Source organism: Anomalospiza imberbis, chromosome 1, assembly GCF_031753505.1.
Source record: "Anomalospiza imberbis isolate Cuckoo-Finch-1a 21T00152 chromosome 1, ASM3175350v1, whole genome shotgun sequence".
NCBI classification, from domain to species: Eukaryota; Metazoa; Chordata; class Aves; order Passeriformes; family Viduidae; genus Anomalospiza; species Anomalospiza imberbis.
Genome location: NC_089681.1, coordinates 98667573 through 98686926, shown reverse-complemented (window position 1 = coordinate 98686926; position 19354 = coordinate 98667573). Strand labels below are relative to the sequence as shown.

At 36.8% G+C, this 19354-nt stretch overlaps 1 protein-coding gene across 6 annotated transcripts in view; it reads right to left on the bottom strand.

Moving 5' to 3' along the window:
- CDK13 (cyclin dependent kinase 13) overlaps positions 1–19354 on the bottom strand; it is a 46957-nt gene that overhangs the window by 5910 nt on the left and 21693 nt on the right. The window contains exons 6-13 of one of the 6 annotated variants that reach the window (XR_011002999.1): positions 14732–14921; positions 12184–12240; positions 9707–9808; positions 9519–9596; positions 7319–7435; positions 6266–6397; positions 3755–3960; positions 208–866 (exon numbers count right to left, since the gene is read on the bottom strand). Coding sequence is in view for 5 of the 6 variants with exons in the window: in XM_068201693.1 (XP_068057794.1) it covers positions 306–866; positions 3755–3960; positions 6266–6397; positions 7319–7435; positions 9519–9596; positions 9707–9808; positions 12184–12240; positions 14732–14921 (1443 nt within the window). In the remaining variant the exon portion in view is untranslated. The remainder of the gene's footprint in view (positions 1–207; positions 867–3754; positions 3961–6265; positions 6398–7318; positions 7436–9518; positions 9597–9706; positions 9809–12183; positions 12241–14731; positions 14922–19354) is intronic. The other 5 variants (XM_068201693.1, XM_068201703.1, XM_068201709.1 and 2 more) reach the window with 5 other exon arrangements.

Below are 19354 nucleotides of genomic sequence, written 5' to 3'. Positions count from 1 at the left end.
CTAGAAAAGACTGTCTTCACCCACCACACTCACCACTACAAAAAGCCCAACCCCCACAATAATGATCAATGTTTCATCACTAATACTTTTGCACCTCTTAGGTTGGCTATTGCTTGCTCTGTCCGCACGGCACCTGTTAGAATAAGAGACAAATTCTCTGATCCAGACTTAAAATGTGACTAAATCCATTTAATTTCCTATACTCACACAGATTCATATGGCAAACATGTTAATTCTCTACTCCCAAACTATTACATCTCCAGTGCTCCAGGTATTTGCTAGTTAGCAATAAAGGTCTTCAGTACCTGCAGACATATATAACGACTTGATCAGATGTGGGTAGCCAGGTGCCGGAGATTCCACGTCGTCCCGGCTGACAGACACAGGAGTAGCAGGCTCTGGAGGCTGCCTGAGTTGTAATGACATTTCATTTCCTGATCCATTTTCCTTCTCCTCCAACACAAAATCTTTTTGTTTTGTTTGCTGAGCCTTTATTAACTGAGACAACAGAACAGCAAATGCACTCTGCACAGCTGCCTGGGCAGCATCAGTCTCCACTTTAGGCTGACCCAGCTGAGCAGGTGGCACAGGGGGCTGCGTGACCATCGGCTGTTTTAGAGGCTCCTGCTCTGGAGGTGGTGGTGGAGGCAGCGGTGGCTGCTGCTGCTGTTCTGACTGTTTTTCACCTGCTGACAAAATTCCAGCAGGAAGATTTATTTTATTTAGTTGCTGTTGAGTCTCTGGGTTTACTTTAATATTCAATACTTGGGCAAACTGTGCCAAACTAACACTTGTTTTAGACTGTAGCAGGTTTAGCAGGATTGCCACTTCATTCTGGTTTAACTGCTGTCCAGTGCTTGTTTTTGCTAAAGACAAAAAAGGTGTTTTTAAGTATTATTTAGAACTGGCATATTTCAGAAACTCAAAAGAAGACTACTGTAGCATGGCTGACACAACTGGCAAAGCATGGGTTTGGACAACACAGAAATGAAATGCTTTTACATATTAACTGTCTTTGGGGAGTTTGTATAGGAAACAGAAAAGTAAGATCCAACATAACCAAAGCAACTTCCATGAGGTGCACACACACACTTAGACAGATGGAAAAACACCAAGCTAGAGCTCAATTTTCCACAATATAACTAAGTTGGGGCTTAAGGCCACCTGCTTTAGGCAGCTTTAAGACTTCCAATCCCCATAAAATTTCCTATCTTTGACATATCATAACCCTTTGTTAAAAAGTAGCCATCTGCAAATTCCATTTCCAGTCATATTCCAGCCCATTCTAATTCAGCATCTGGGTTTTAACACCTGCCCAAGTGACCTGGCTCTAGGTGGCCTAGGAGCTCACAGTATAAATGCAAAAGGCAATGCTGACTTTGAGGGAGAAGAAGTCAATTACTCAGTAGCAGGAAATATGTGATAATATACAGTTAATTCAATTAAATGGAGTTTACCACAAATAAGAGCAGATTATGATGATGCAGGGAATATGAATAAGGAAGTTTGGGTGTTTGAAGCTGAAAAACTACTTTGATATTCACTCTGGTAATTTATTTTGAAAGAAGTGAAGCAATATGGATTGTAACATGCTCTATGAGCAAATGATTTAGAGAAGAAAGCAGTTAAAAATTAGAAAATGAGTGTGTGAGCAGGCTGGCTGAGCTCTGAATTTTTCTTAACCCAGGTCAGCACAAACACATTCATTCCTCTTCTATCCTTGCCTTGTGTTATCTTAGCAATATATTTATTCATAGCAGATTAGAAGCCATGCATAACAAAAATACTAAGTATTTGCCTTGCAAGATTTAATAACAGCATGGCTGGAAAGTGCTGCAAAACCCACAACCCACAACTCTACTTGTGGATGTGCACCAAGATACAAGCACTTGGAACTGACTTCAGCAGAATTCAGGGACTTCAAAATTGCTTTGTATCTATATGAATATAATCCACCTTCTATTCAGCAATACAAAAAAATAAATCAAAATTTCTTATGCCTTATGCTGACTCTCACTCAGATGTTGTGATTAATGGAAGATTTTGTCACATCTGAGGATGGTACACTCAACATTAAAAACTTCTCTCAGACTCTCAGTGAAAACTCATCAGAAAAATGCCAAACAGGGAAACTAATCTACCTATTACATACTCTTTGGTTAGCTTTAAGTTCATTCCAACAGGAAACTGTATTCTGGGAAATCTGTCATAACAAAATTATTGAGCTCTGAACAGTTCCTGTTAAATTGCAAATGCAATAACCAGGGGTCCCACTCATGAATCAGAACATTAGCAATTGATACAATGTCTTTTTAACCTCCCCTTTTGGGGTGCTTAGAAACAAATGCAGAGTTTTGGCCAACATGTATTTGGTCATGGAGCTATATGATGTGTCTTATTAATAATATTATCTAAGGTGCATTATGGCTTCCAGAAGTTTTTGTTTAATACAGGAAATGCCTCTATGTGCCAGTGAAAATTAAATTGTCTTCTTTTCTATGTAGACATATTTTTCTGTGCACATATGGGTAAACAGCAATATAGGTCTGCATGATTCCTTGTCTATTTGCTTCAGTTTTTTTGCATAGTCAGTGTTAATGACTAATAGTAGTCTCTCATCAGGCTGTTACGTTATAAAAGCACAAAGAAGATAACTATTCTTTGGACTCTTTAAACTTCTAATGTAGTTTCACTGATGAGAGAAAAAGTTACAGAAAGTCATTCTTGAAAATGCTGCGAAAACTTTAGCCTAAACATATGGATTAGCAGAATCTTGCAGCTGGTTTACAGTGAGAAACCAGATGAATGGTGCAAGAGGCAATAAATTGCAATAAAATATTATCAAAATAACTACTTTTAATGTATCTTTGCACAGAATATTTGGAGCTCTGCTCTACTGTTAAATTAAGGGTTGATTCAAGACAGTATATAGAACTGTCAGCTGCTATGAATGCATAAACTGTTTTTTAGCTGAATTCCTCTATCAGTGCCATAGGATTTATGCTTACTTTGCACAATCAAAAATAGTCTAACATTTAATTTACAGGTATTCATTTGGTGTTGTTACTATTTGTATTTCCACATATTTTGTAAGAACTATCACTTAACTGCTGAGTATCTCAAATGCCCTCCACAGTGGAACCATTACTTAATATATTTGTAAAATTAGTTTTAAGCAAGATACTTTGTTAAAGTTTCAGAATTACCAGCAGTGCAATTCACAGAGGTAGATACTTCATGTTATACCAACTTCTGGGGGTGTAGTTTTGGTGTTGTTTTTTTCTGTTGTTGGTTTTTTTTTACAACTTGATTTAGCCCCAACAACCTGAAAAACTGAAGACTAACAAAACGTGCAGATGGAATTTGTTCCATTTGAAATTACAATTGTTCTTAACTCTGTCTTCTGATCAGTTTGTCAAAGCTCATCCAATCTATGGAGATTGTGAGAAACTTTGAACAGCCACTGACTTGTGGAACTACCAAAGAATCATAGATGAGCAAGAGCTAAAATGCCCTCAAAATACAGAGCAAGCAAGTTAGTTGCTTTGACCAGGCTGAAAAGTTAAGTAAAATTGGAAAGGAACACTTACATTTCCAAAAGCAAAGGCAAATATTTTGCAAGAAAGATTAAACTTACAATACTGTTCCTCCCTCAAGAATCCAGGAGACGCCAATAGTCTGCAAATAACATCTAAAATTTCTAGAGGTGCAATCCAAGTAGTAGGTAATTATAAGAACTGAAAATATTACTGACCAAGTGCTACACTAGAGCTGCCCTGAGTTTTGAGTTGGGAAGAAGTTTGCATGCCTTGTGGGGTGTTGGTTCTGCTCTCATCCATGCCTAGAGACAGATCCTTCCTAGGGACTTTAGCTGCTGTAGAGTCATCAGTCATGCCCATCTGCTTCTGTCTTCTGCGTTTCTTACTCCACAGCTCATGGCAATCCTGCCACAAAGGAAGGCTGTAAAGAATGATTGGAGATAATCAGTTTTATTCCTATTTTTATTTTTTCAATCATACTGGTAAAAATACTTAAATTATACATAATGTAACTTCTGAAAGATGAACCTACTGGAACCCAGAAATACATCAGGAAACATTCAAAAGCCAGCAAAATCTCAGACCTGCTTTTTCTGGCTAGAAACTCTTTACTGAGTGCCTCTTTCAGAAGCACATGTCCTTCTGGCAGAAAAGGGGAGAAAAAGTATCTTAAAATGAGAATTATTTTCCTAATTATTTGTGTAACTCAAAACTTCAAAATCAATGCTGCACAGTTGCTATGAAGTATACAACTTGCATACTACCTAATAACTAAGTTATCAATATGAAAGTATTTTTTTCAGGGTCCTTCTGTCTGATTATAAAAGTACTGCTTGAGTCACTAGGTCACATATTTGTCCCCAGTAACAGACATGGCTATCTAGTATTTATAGTGTACAGCTCAGGCAACCAAGAAAGTAGGGGGAAAAGAAGGAAAAAGTTGCAGAAATAAGTTGCATGAATAAGTATCACTTGACAGTACCAAAGCTGGGATACCAGGAAGAACAAGGGGATATCCTATGTAAGACATATGAATGCAGAGGCAAAATTCTCCTAAGAAACTTATCTGCCACCAATTCTGCCCTTCCATTACAGCTCCCTGCAGGCATCTCAATTCTGATTTCCTGAGGAACACAAAGACCCACAGAAATACTGAGATAGGCAGTAAAAATAATGGTTTACGTTTTCCTATTACGTATTAACTGTCTTAGCAGTTCTGTCACCCAGAAACATGGAAAAATTAGCTGACAAGTGACAAGAGACATCAGAAAGGCAATTATGACAACTGTTTTCTTTATTCTCTCCCTCCACCTGCCAAGTATTATCTGAAAAACAACGGGAAGCAAGAACTCATTGTGAGAAGTATCCTATGGTCCTTCCAATCAGCATGTCACTTTCTTTGGATGAACAACTGCTTCTTCCCAAAACAGAACTTCAGTCTCTCAAGAGAACAGTCGACACTTTCCTGTGGTGTGCCAGAAGTAAGTGTGGTTCCTTGTAATTTTTAAAAGGACACTAGTGACTAGCTTGTTTTGAATTTCCATATATCAGCCTCTAGAATGGATGTATTATCACATCCCTGAAGAAAATATGATCTTCCCATTCACTTATTTTAAAATGCATATAAGCAACATGCTGCACAAGTGGTTTTGAAACTTCAGCAAACAGCTTGAGAGTGCTCATTTCTGATTTTCACACAGTGATATAGTTATATTCAGGCAATGAAACGTCTTTGGCTCATGTTTCAGAGCATTAGTAATGTTTACCCAGACAGGTTGTGGAGTGTACCTCACTGGAGATACTCAAAAACTATCTGGACACAATCCTGTGCCATGTGCTCTGGGATGACCCTGCTTGAGGACGGAAGCTGGACCAGATGACCCACTGTGGTCCCTGCCCACCTCATCCATTCTGTGATTCTGTATAACAACCTTGTTTATATAACAGGTAAGTCTAGAAAGAATGTTAATAAAATCCTTAGATTAAAAAATCCTTAGATAAAAAGAAGTCAGTACAGGCTGCATTGAAGGTTCAGTTTACTCAAACAATATCACATTCTATGTTCTGACAGTTATACTGAGGAAAGAATGAGACCTGCAGATTCTCTAGTACCTTTACATTGTTTTCCTTAGGACATGCTCCTAAGGAATGATTTGTACTGATTTAAATGACTGCAAAGTCACTGCAAAAATACTACAGGACATTGCAATACACTTCCTCTAGAGAAACTGATAGGAACAACCCTGCACAGTTTCACTTTTCCTGCCTGTAAAACCAAGGCTCTCATCTGCCTCATGAAACAATTTATTGTATTTCAGTTTAACTGTCAGGTACCTGTGCAGAACTCTATACCCACTGTCATTCTATCATCAAAGACAGCAATTCAGATTCATGGAGGATCTCAAAATTCCTGGAAAAAGTAGACTCTGATAAACTGAAATAACAGGAAAATTATGCTTTTTAAATATTAGAAACATTCATAGAAGAGTATTTTGTTTGAAGGTAGTAACTCAATAACTAGTTCTAGGAATGACAAATCAACTCTGTTATCTATTATATGAGTCACTTAGCTACACAAGCATTTTACTACAGAATCACCTTTCAACAACTGTATACGTCAACATTTCTGCCACCATCTCCTTTACTGAACCATAAAGAACTTACTGAAATTGGTGCATGTTCACACTTCCTAAAGGTCAGTAGCATTACCAGTGGAAATTACTTACTCTGGAGGAGGCATTTTAGATGGTTCCACATCTCGCAGAAACTCACACTGAAGAGCTTGTTCAGCTGTGCAGCGCTTGCTGGGATCCAGGGCAAGCATATAGTCGAATAAATCTAATGCAGCTGGTGGGATACTACAAAAGTGCAAAAGAGAGGAAAGCGTCACAGCTTTATTTTGTATCACACATATCTGTGAAAAATTTTTAAGAATATATCCTTTCCAAGATGATCAGTAAGTCCTCAGGTAACTTAGATACTAACAAAACATACCCACAACCCAAGCTTGATAGTAAGAGGCAGAAATAAACTTTGCCTTTTACTACCTGTACTATTATATAACCCAAGCTTTCTTCACCTTGTGTTGTTTCATTGCTTGAAACTTTGTACTTACAAAAAAACACGCCCACATTTTAAAGCCAAGACTATATTTGTACATTTTGAAATTTACCACCAGACTTTTGCTTGATTCATAGACAATAATTCTATTGCTTCAAAGATATTAGTCTCATTAGTATGACCAGGATGATGCACTTCTCTTGAAACCCACTGCACCTGAAGGAGGGGAACAACCCCTTTAAAATAAGCTAACAGCTGTTTTCCATACCTTTCACTTGTGATATATGCACAAAACTAGTCCAGTGGTAGTACTTTAGAACACACGGTTCAGGTAACTCCTCTGTGTCGAGTAAGTTTATGACACAAAAGACTAATGTTAACCAGACTACATATTTAGCTAGCCAGTTTTACCAATAAAAAACAATTAAGTACTCTGAGCTGTTTTTTGGACAGGGCAACAAGCTGGTGTGCCAAACAAATATTTCCTTAGGTGAAAGCCAACAGGTGGCTGAAATTTTAGGGCCTTCTTTCCTCTTCTTGATGCTCCTATTAAATAAAGGTTAATACAGGCACTGTGGGTATCATGGGAAGGACAAGAACCTAAAGGCATTTTTCTTTACATTTGAACTGTGCTCGTTCTCCGGAAATACGGAAGTTCATAAAGTCTCTGGGAAAACTTAATGCTATTATAATTCACTAAACTAATTCTTCATCCTTACAAAGCAAACTCTTCTCTCAGTTTTCGACGATACTGCTTCTTTGGTTTCATTGTGTTGAAATAAGCTAATTTTATAACATCAGGCCACACTGCTGGACAAGGACTTCCGCAAATTCGGCTGTACCAAAAAGAAGGGAAAAAAGGGTATGAGATCCAAAACCACAAGTGAGCACAGCTGTCATTTTCATTCTTGCAAGTACAGTTAAAACAAAAATAATTTTCAATTCTTATGTTCAGGTTATTTTTAGCTAAAATTTCTCCACTGTCAAATGCCCAACACCATTAAATAATGGTGAATTGTCTACAAAGGGTGATCACTCCACACAGACTAAAATTACTGTTTCTGCCTCAGTCCAGCCCAAACATACTCTACACAAACGTTTTCAAAAATGTAACCAATTACATCTGAAGAGTTCTCTAGGTATCTGACTAGAAAAACTGGATAGCCCACATTTACAGTAACTTTTATGTCCTTAGCTCCCAATGCCACTGAAGAAAGACATACCAAATAGCTGAAAAAGCAGTTTCCACTGAGAATTTATTTAATGCTAAAGACATCAGGGAAAAAAACCCCAAACAATTCAGTAAGTCCTAAAGGCAGAAACCACTAGAAAACCTCTGTATTTTTACTTCAATTATGAGTTTATGCCTCAAGCCTCATCTACCTCCAGAAATGGAGCTGCCAACACTATTATGCCCCACATTCCATCTCCATCCTTTTTTCCAATGGCTATGTTATCAACACCACGCTTCCGAGCAGAAGAACTACTAAGGTATTTCCATATATGCAAGGTTTCAAATTCTCATGCAGACAGTCATAAAAGGACATTTTGCAAATATATTTCCCTAAATCAGCCCTCCTTTTTATAAGATATTTAAATGGTTAGTGTAAGAGACCTAATGATTTATGCCCCAGGTGCTATGCAAACCAATCTGACTTTACACTGGTTGGGGTATGTAATTTTCATAAGAGCGAAATAAAATAATGAATCTCTTACTATCAAAATGTACTTCAGCTCTGTCTTTGATAAATTTTGAAAAGATAAATGTAGAATTGTTGACTGCAACATGATCACAGCAGAGATGTTCATAAAACTGATATATTATATTCAAACAGCAAAAGATGCATAGCATCAGTGAAGACAAGAAATGAGCTACAAACAGAAGCTTCCAGCAGAAGGACATCACAAAGTTTTAGTTTTGTACCAGAGGTAAAACACAAAGAAAAACTTCGATTTACTCATTCTCATGTGCTTCAATGCCATCTAGTGCTCAAAACCAAAATTTCCCAAACTCGTGAGTTTAATTCTTATGCCAAAAACGACCACTGGTCTGCTTTGCATCACCTAAAACCTTCATTTTTTTCAGGCCAGCTAATAGCACATTACACAGAAGCATGCTACTGTTCAATCTGATTTGAAAAACATCTCAGTATATAACTTTTTAATATTTTTTAGTAAGTTAATTTGACCATTTACTGTTTACTTTCTGTAAGTTCTGTAGGACTCATTCCCTTTTCCCCTTGTTTCTAGGAAGAGAACTTATCCTCATTTACAATGGCAATTATGATATCAGAGTCAAAAGCAGATTTTTCTTGCTGAATAAAAGGAAAGAAAAAGATGCTCTGATTCCACTGAATTAAATACTTATCATTCTATGATTTATTGAGAACAAGGAAAGAAATGGAATTTTCATCTCCACCAAATGGAGTGGCAGTTTGTAAAGGGACAGAAATATTCCCACAAAAATAAAGCCAAAGTGTGCACACGGTAGGCTTGAAACAAGAAGTCATGGCCAGCAGCATGCCAAATACCTGTTCCTCCCAAATCCCACTTGGCCTTATTACTGTCCACATTCTCGTTCTGATTTGCTGCAAGGAAGTTGCAACATCATCTTAAAAATTACAGGCATTTTGATTACTCTCTCTTTACAATTTCAGTAATAGGCAACTCCAGCTACTCTACAGAAACCCATCTTACTTGTCAAGGGTACATTGCTAGGAACACAGAACACTCAAAAAAAGCCCTTCATATCTGTGCCAAAGGCATTTGTGTTAAATGCCCCTCAAAGCCTCTAACATCTCACTCAGAGCAGTAACTGAGCACTTGCAAGTATCTGGAGTGCATTATCTGAGATTTTAACACTGAGAAAAGAAACCTGTCAGTTTATGAGGCACCTATGTAGCAGTGCTTGCTAGTTACCTTATGAGTTCCAGTTGAGCAAGTTCTTGATTTGCTTGAAATATTGGCTTTTTTGTAAAAAGTTCACCCAGGATACAGCTGTAAAACAGATTTGCAAAATTCCATCATTATGGCTTTCAGTACAGAATGATAGAAACTTTATTTTTGGCTTGTTTTTATCCTTGCTAGGCTTCTGTCCAAACTCTTACCCACAGCTCCAGACATCAATAGCTGGTGTGTATCTTTCTTCCCCAAGGAGAAGTTCAGGAGGCCGATACCATAACGTAATAACTTTGTTGGTATATGGTCGGCTGTTGGAGGAGGAAAAAGAGAGGACTATCATTTTAGTATGATCACACTTCTGAAGAAATAATACCTTAATGACTTTCCCTCTTTAAGTATGAGCAAAAGAGATAAAAAAAAAAGCCTTCTTCTGGAACAGCATCATTCACCAATTTTGATTCCAAAGCCTGGAATGCTTCTAGTATCTTCCTATATTTCACAACATCTTTAATTCTCCACAGCTCTAACCAGAAATTTTGGTCACTGTGAATAATCCTTTCCATCCTCCCACTAAAAAAAAGATTTCTACTAACGCAAACACACATTTTTTGTGCACAGGCTGAACTACAGCATCAACAGTTCAAAATGGAAAGCAGAGAATAGATGTTTGATTTTGGTTTTGTTTCAAGCAGGGTGCTTTAAAAGTTATTCCAGAATCCTTTCAGTTTTTTCCAGTTTTTCACTAGGTGAAACTATTTTTATCAGTTACCAACACAAGGTAACTCCAAACAGAAAGAGTAACATTAAGTATGAACAACCCTAGAATGAAGCCTAACAAGCTCTTATAGCATTCTCAGTAGTACAGGTATCACTTCTGTAAAATCATCTGAGTCCTTCTTTCATTAAGGCACATAACTCCAATTCCTTTTAAAAAGGTAGCATGTTTTTGGAAACAATTCCATCATTTATCATATTTATCTCTGAAGCAAGCATTCCCTATGAAATGTTTACATGGTATGGACAATCTCTACAGACACATTGCATGACAAGTGTTCAAATAAAAACCACCATATACTAATACATATGAGCAATCTGTCATACCTCCTACTTCAAACATGTTAAATCTACCAGAATAACATTTAAAGGAGCACAACTACAACAACCAGTGGGAATTTACTTAAATTTTATTTCCTCCCCATTATGGCCCTACTAAGTTCTGTACCCTTTCAGTTTTATATTCTAAACAACAGTAAACCAAATGAAAAATACATGAATTAAAAACAGCAGCTATTATACATTTGTTGGTATACATTAATTATATCTGTTACTGCAGGTCAGAAGGAAAACAAATGACAAAAGAATTGGCAAAAATCTATTGAGATTCTCATTATTCTCCCATGTTCAACTGGCAATTCTGTTAGCTAGCTTAATTAAATCTTAATCTTGGTTTCATTTATGCAGAATGGCATAACAACATTGCTGTTTCATGTACAGTAAAATCTGTTATTGGCATTATAAGGACACTGAACCTTTAATCCTTAATGAACAGTGAATTTTACAAAGAAAATTTAAATTAATTTAAAAACAGGCATTAGAAAAACCCAAGCAAAACATGGTAAACCAGAGGAAAAAGCCCCATTAGGCCAGTTTGGTGCATGTTAAAACAAGAAGGTAGGATAACATCCTTTTATTATTAAGTACATCCAAACCAAAAAATAATTACCTAGCAGACACTTAAGATTATTTCACTTTGCTATTATACTCAACAGTTTTCATAACTGTACTTAAGCATATTTTCCTGAAATAAGAGTTCTGAGACAATAGCTCAGTGAAACTAACGCTGCTAACACATTTATCAACAACCTAACAGCTGTGTAGAAAACAATAAAGCCATAAAGCTAATATTATGGATATTATTTCTCAAATTAGACATGCAGAAATCAAAGTAAGGTCAGGTATCCAACCATTTCTGTATCTAACCACCTCATGGACATATTACTGTAGTGAGCATTCAGCCTGGATTTTGGGAAGTCAGTTCCACATGGCAAATACTACATTACAAATAAATACTAAAGTTCTTAATCATAAAAAAACTGTGCACCTGTTTCCTGGAGTATGAGCATAATGAAGCCAAGAACAACAGAAGCACAAGTCACAAGAAGTTTCTGAATAACTTATTTAAACTTGTATCTCTGTTTCCAGCAGATTCAACAGCACTGACTGCCTAAAGAATACAATGAACCCCTTGAAATGTAAAGTTAAATCTTATACAAAAGTAATGCTTATTGAGTAGGAACTGCATGATACTTTGTGCCAGCAAAAAAAAAAAAAAAAAAAAAATTTTTGCTTTCCCTAAGTAACATCTTTTGTACACCAACAGAAGACATATACCTTAGGTTTACAGGACCAGAAACTTAGGACCGTAAGTTAATTTCCAATCAATATATGGCCAGTCTCTACTATTATTTATCCAGAACATCTGGAAAAGCAATACACTTGCACAAAGAGACTTTTGTGGTTTTATGCTGTGTAAGACAACATGTATTTCTTTCACTTTCCTAAGCAATTACTTGTATTACATTACAGTAACATTTCCTCTAAACAAAAGTCTTCTGTCCCTCATAATAGCTATGCAAAAAGATTAAACTTCTGAATGCTTTTTCATAGTGTAATTGTATCTTACCTTTCTTCTGAGTTGTACAACCGAGCAAGCCCAAAATCAGCGAGTTTTATCTGCCCTCTGGTGGAAAAAGCAAAGAATTATTTAGTGGTTAATCCTGTTAAGCTTTCTTCCCCCAAAATCAGGTGAAGTTTAAGACCGAAACAGCTGCAACTGATCTTCACCAAACCACATTAATGAAGAGGCAATGCTCTGCTATCGCTGCATCTCTTCAGTAAACAGTAGGCTAACTCACTGAATAGCAAAGACAAGTAAAGCAAAATTTGATATGCTTATCAAATGGCATTTACATTACTGGATGTTAGTAAAAATTTAGGTCTATCCCATAAAATATTCTAGTCAGTAACTCTGCAGGAAAAAACTGCTATTTTCTCAGGCCTTACTGCTAGCATGATCATTTGTATACCTAACAACTATCAGCAGTCATACTTCCTTCTAGGAAGCCATCAAAATCCTGCTCTGCACTTGTACATTTTAAATACGGCCTTTACATAAGGGTGACTGACCAGATAAGGGCTTCTATTTTTGTCAGCAGCCAACTCGCTGAATGACATAACCCCTAACCCATTCCTGAGTTTTTCTATATATGAGAGGAAGAGTAGAAGATACAGAGCTCTTGCAGCTCCCACAGCTAAAACACACTGCTCTATGACCAGAAACTCCCACTATTTGTAAAGTCTGTATGATTCAAACAGAAAGCTATCTGCAAGCTTCTCTAACACACAAAATGAGTGCTGGACTGTTATATGTGGTTTTTCTTTTCTGTCAACTTTCTATAAACTTTAATAACTCCCATCACTTTCAAATACATGCTATTTTATCAAATTATGGCAAGATTTGCTGCTAGCATGATGATTTTGTGGTAACAGCATGTACATGATCATTTTGTGGTGATACAATATACAGGTTATCGTTTCCATCCACTTTTCTCCTCAGACCTTTACTCTGATTTCTTGGAAAACACACATAAACAAAGAAATGTTCCCCTCAAATTTACATGCTTATTTCTGAGAATGTATTTGTAGAAGATTATTTGTATTTGCTCAAAAACTCATTTAAGTTGCCTATGTAAAAGATGCATAATCCACATGTTTGGCTTCAGGCTGCAACTAGTAACAGGATTTTTTTAACACTGGCTTAAAAAATCATTGAGATCTACTATCATGTTTTTCTGCTGCTGGTGGAAAAACCTAAGGATGCTCAGACACTGTTCTAGGGGGCAAACACCCAACTCTGCAACCTGTATTCGAGAGCACAGTAAAATAACAAGCTCCTCCTCTACTATAAGGCACTCTTCTCCACTTTCAGGTTACACCCAGCTTCTGAGTTCCCAAAGGTGCACACAGAAACACTAACCCTGGAGATCAGCAGATAAGATTAGGTGAGTGGGCACAGTAAGTAATGGGGAGGAATGTGTACATCTATTTAAGAATATGTATCATAATCTGGCAAGGCTGCAGTAGGATACAGAGTTGAAAGCAGTCAAGTGTTAGTTCACTCTAAGGGAAAAAGGAAGACATAGCAAATTTAATTTGGAGAAAGCTGGGAGAAAACTAGGCCTATCAAAAGAGACCCTTGATCCATTTTGCCCAGTATTTAATCTCCAACAGCAGCAGTAGATTTTTAAGAAGAACATGTGAACCCATTCCCTTTGGGGCTCATCTTCTTCATACTTAACCACTACCCACAATCATTGTGTTAAGGGCGCTACAACAGGGATCCCTGTCCATTCCCATCAGCATGTGTTAATAATCCTTTCCTTGAATGTGTCTCATCTTTTTCTGAATCTCCTGACACTACCCAGATAACTTCCTGTGACAACAAATCCCAGAAGCTGACTACCTACTCTTTTTTCTTAACTGTACCCTTTTTTGCTGTTATAAACCTTGTTCTTATGTTGCTCCCTGGATTTAGTACTCCAGGTTATGATGCACAACAGTTGGTAATGAAGTCATCCACTATCCTCACACTGGCTTTTGATTTGTTGCTGCTGTTGCAAACTGAAAACACCACACTTACTAATATGACTTGTAATTACCATGTGTTAAAATAGTATGAAACAAATTATTCTCCCCCTTTGATTATAGTAATAACTGCAAGTTAAGGCATGTTTGAATATGCCTAATCAAATACTCTTTTAAAGCATTATCCTGACTGATGATGATGAGGACCTCAGAACTGCCATGAAGAACCAGCCTAGCCAAACTGTGGTCTTGAAATGAGATGGCAGAAAGAATACACTTCAAACACATCCTAATTCTGCTTTAATATATAACTCAGATAACTGCCCCCCCGTACACTGACTTAGTAGGATTAAAATTGAATCTTCTTTTTTAACATAGATTAAGTTTAATATGCAGCTGCAGGCTCCAGTGTTAAGCAGGAACATTACCAGATTAGTATTTTGCAACTGCTTTAAAGAAACAAGGCAATTTAGGAAATAAGTTTTGCTAATGACTCCAATGAGGTGAACTGCAAAGACTGAAATAACGATTTAAAGATGTTGTTAGCATACAATTTTTGTTATGTTACTTTTAAGTAATATCCATACCTATTATTTAGTAGAATATTTGAACATTTGATATCTCTGTGCAAAAAGTTCTTCTTGTGGCAATAGGCCAAGCCCTCCATCAGCTGTCTCATAAAAGATTTAATATGATTTTCATTAAAATGAACCAAACCAGATTCCAGCAATCCCATCAAGTCATGGTCCATATATTCAAATACCAGGTAAAATGCACCTACAAAAGAAAGGGAAAGGGTAGGAGAAACAGACAGAAAAACTGATTTAACAACAGTCCAAAGCATTGCTGTTGCCTAGTTTTTAAAATCGGAAGCATTTTCATACAACTACTTAGATCTTCTGCGGTATTTATAGCTATATCTCATGTCCAATGAAATATAGTACAGTAAAAAGTTTTAATAAATTGCTGTTCGATATAAACAGTTATACTAGTCAAATGTTTGTGAAAAGAAAATGTTTCCACATGGTGCTTTAGTCTAGATGAACATGTGCTCTCCCTACAGCTCTCAAACTCCACCCATTTTATTTCAAGAAAAATTAACTATGTTAATATTACCTACGTAAAATTTGGAGAGGAAATCTAGAAACAAAATACGTTCAAGCATTATTGTGCATTATTGTTCATCTGTCATGACTCAGTGATTAATTTTTTTAAAGATTTCCATGCAACTGGGTCAGAAATAAGCTGGCCCTTCTCAGACTAAAAATACCTGTAAGACAGGATAAAATGGGAAAGCAGAACTAACTTACTAGTAACAGCAGCTCTGCAAAGACAGACTTCATATTTTCAGTTGCCACATGCATACATTCAGCACAAGAGAGTCTGGTCTTATCTTGCATTGGCCTGTATAATTCTACCAATAAAGCCATTAAAGCCAAGGCCCTTTGATATGTATAAGAACTCTTCAAGAGGAAAAGTGTTGAGTGATTCAGAAGTAGCAATAACCAATCTCCAATACAACCATTACCAGTACAATCTACTTTTTAGTACTTCATTCTTTCCCTTCTTCACCTTGGGACACACAGAACAGTGCAGCCCCTGCTGAGTGAAGGAAGCAATGCAGAAACCACATTCAAGTGGGTCTGTCTACCTTGCATTTCCAAAACCTCCCTAAATCTTCCACTACAAATAGTTTCTACCCAACAAGAACTCATTACATGTTCTTGCTCCTAAAAAAGTTTAAACTCAGAAACTAGTGAAAATCTTGGAGCAATAATGAGAAGTCAGCTTGACAGAAGCTGTACACATACATGGCCACATACTAATGAACTGATTCCTTTTTTAGGAAAGGGAAAAAAATTCTAGGTCCATCTGCTATCCAGGAAGAAGATTACTCATACACTAAGTGTTAAACTTGTCACAATGATTAGCATACATCAGCTAAAGCACAGGCCATTGCATACCTTGTTGTTTTTTACTTAGGTCTTTTTGTCCTGTTGCATATTATACAGAGAAAGCAGAATACTCATTCTAAAATACCCCTGCTGTTGAGTACAGAGAGGGTGAATCAGGAAGTGAATCAAGCAGGTACAACACAATCCTAACCATCACTTCACAAGGAGAAAGGGAAGTATTAAGAGCTATGAATAATCAAAAGTCTGCTGTGTTAGTATTTGCATAACTGAGTTCACCAATCCAATTTACCAGTTTAACATAGAAATGCACAGAGGCTCCTAATCTTAGTATTTTCCAATTAGATAGCTGGCAATCTGCTCTTCGAGCTACTTCAACGATGACTGAAGTATGAGCCATGACATATTTTTAAATGCTTTCAAACAAAACACCTGATATTAGTGCTGCAGAGTAAGAAAAACCTAGATATGCCCTTCAGAGGATGTCAGCTCAACAAAACTGAATGAACACCAGTGAATCTTGGTACCTTCTTGCTCTGGAGTACAAGAGAAGAGGTAACTCTGTCATGGCAGCTGGCTGCATGACAGAGTATGTGTGTATATGACAAGGAGAAAGACTGACTATAGAACTGTTTAGTGAGAACAGCTGAACAGAGACCTCTTGTTTATATGCAAAGCAGGATCCATGCCTTGAGCAATTTCCTGCTCTTTCACTAACTCCCAGGATTTTTTTACTGCTATTTATGCACTATTACCAGCAATCACAATTGGTACCCTCATGCAAGAAGGAAAGCTGACAACAATAAAGAAGATTCATAAACAAAGCAGAGTAGTACCTGGAAGGTGAGACCTGATTATTTATATTCTCTGCAACTCTTATTAGAAAACATACACTAAAACATGATAAATGCTACATAAGCCTTCCTAATGAGATCAAGAGCAAATGTACAGATTCATTACACTTGGGCATTCTTGCCTATTTCCTAAGAACAAATTATTAGAAATTGTTCTAAAAATAAAAACTGGTAAAATCTTCATTTAGTATGAGAAAATATGAAAATTAGTCTATTAACCTTGGCAATCTTACCATTCAAGCCTGATTTTCAGTATTACTCAAGCTATCAAGCAAACTGAAGTGGAACTCCTGTTAATTTATTCCTAGACAAACATGGTGCTCTTTTCTGACAGAGATCTGTAGTTTCTGCCAACAAAACCCTTATGTTATTCCACCCAATAATTTCAAATTTTCATTGCTTTTCATCACACTGGGGGATTTGATTCTCCATAAAAGGGAAAGCAGCAACAGTCATGGAAGACATCACAAATGTCTTCACAAACAGTCATGGAAGACATCACAAATGTCATCACAAACTATGCACAGGCAGAAGTGTGCTTACTACAGTTTAGTCTGAGTATAAGCTCACAGTATACTTTAGTTCTATCAAAACAAATGCCACACAAATATCCGTTTATCAAAAAAGGAAAATACAGCAGAAAAAATAATAGTTACTTCTTTTATGAGGGCAAAACATTTTGTAACTTGGAGGTTACATTTTAAAATTATGTTTTGCTTGATGCTAGCTTTGCCCAGTTCTCACTTTGGGAAGCAGTGCCATAAAAACACCTAAAGCACTCTGACAGTAAAGTGCATACAATTCAAATGAACTCAGAATTACTTACTTGACTTTAAAACTCCTCATCTTACTGCTGTTGTGTTAAAGACCTGTACTTCCCACCTGTGGTGTGGGGGAAAGCTTAGTCCATTTCCACACAATGCAACAAAGCACTAACAGAAGGGTTGTGTCCTGGGTGGCTCATTTTTTTCACTAACACCATGAAGCTCATCTATTCTTCATCTACTGAGATAATCAGAAATCCTAATGTCACTACATGTTGGCAGTGCAGCAGCTGGAACAGCTGAACAGTAGGAACACTGCCCATTTCTGAATATGGGATAAGAGAGAGCAGCTGAACCTGTTAAGGAGGTACACAATAAATAAAGGAGATCCACATGGATGGAAATAAGCCTCACCTTACTCCTTTTGATTGCCCTTGGAAAAATGCACCTTTCTGATCATTTTGTCAGTTAAGACTGATGGGGTTCAGCAAGCCATATACCAATTTAGACTAATTAAAGGATTAACACATCTCCTGGTCATATGTTTCAGTTCATGGAGCTCTAACAGAAGCAGTTTCTTAACACAAAATAAGCTCGGTTATAATGCAGAAAAGGTTTCCATACAAGAGAGCTAACTCAACAAAACATGGCACTAATGATCTGCAATAAACAGTGGATTTTCTGAGAGGCCAAAAAATCCTGACAAAACATGCTTTGCATTTTTTGTGACTCAGTCAGGTTCTGGATTTCTTTGGACTGTCTTCAAAACACACAGATCGAACAAAACAGGACACTATTTGCTCCCAAAGATACAAGTGCTTCAGACTGGGAAGGGAGGGTGGTTGTGCAGGGAAGAATGATCCAGAAGCCTCCAAAGATGATGGCTTTTAAACAAGTATTTTCCAAATGTAATTCAGAGGAAAGGTGTTCAGTGTTTCTCAAAATATCTGATAGATAGAGATCTGAGGACCTAGGAGACCAGAAAGGACACAATGCATGCAAATTTAAATTTAATTCTAGTATAAACGCATTACAATAGTATCTTGAAATACAGAAATGCTTTAAAGAAACTCCAGTATCCCTGCCTAGTTCAGTGCATAGTATGTACAATGCTGCATTGTCAAACATGTTTTCAAAATTTGTTCTGTACTCAATTTTCAAAATGAAACTCCATCAGATTTTAATTCTGCTACTAAGCCTCCTCCAGCCTCTTCTATGCAATACATAGATTATTCTTACTGTTAATTGGTTAAATATAATAAGATTACATTTAATATTTTATTTCCTTAGCATTTTTCTTCCAGTACTCATGATATACTATTCCAAGAGTTTTACGCAGGATTTTATCAGCCACAACCTGAAAACTAAAGAAGAAATTGTCCCCCAATTCCTTGAAGTTCCTTACACTTAAATTCCCTAAAGTTCCTTACACTTAAATTCCCTAAAGTTCCTTACACTTAAATTCCCTAAAGTTCCTTACACTTAAATTCCCTAAAGTTCCTTCAACAGACAATTGTCTTTTTGTTCGACTCAGGTTTTATTAATCCATTTTCTGATTTCCAGAACAACAAATATAGCCATAGCTGCTGAATTAATCCCTTAAGACTTAAGAAAACATTGCTGCTATACTACTTTTTTTCATTTTCACCCAATATTAAGTTTCTATTTAATGACAGCGT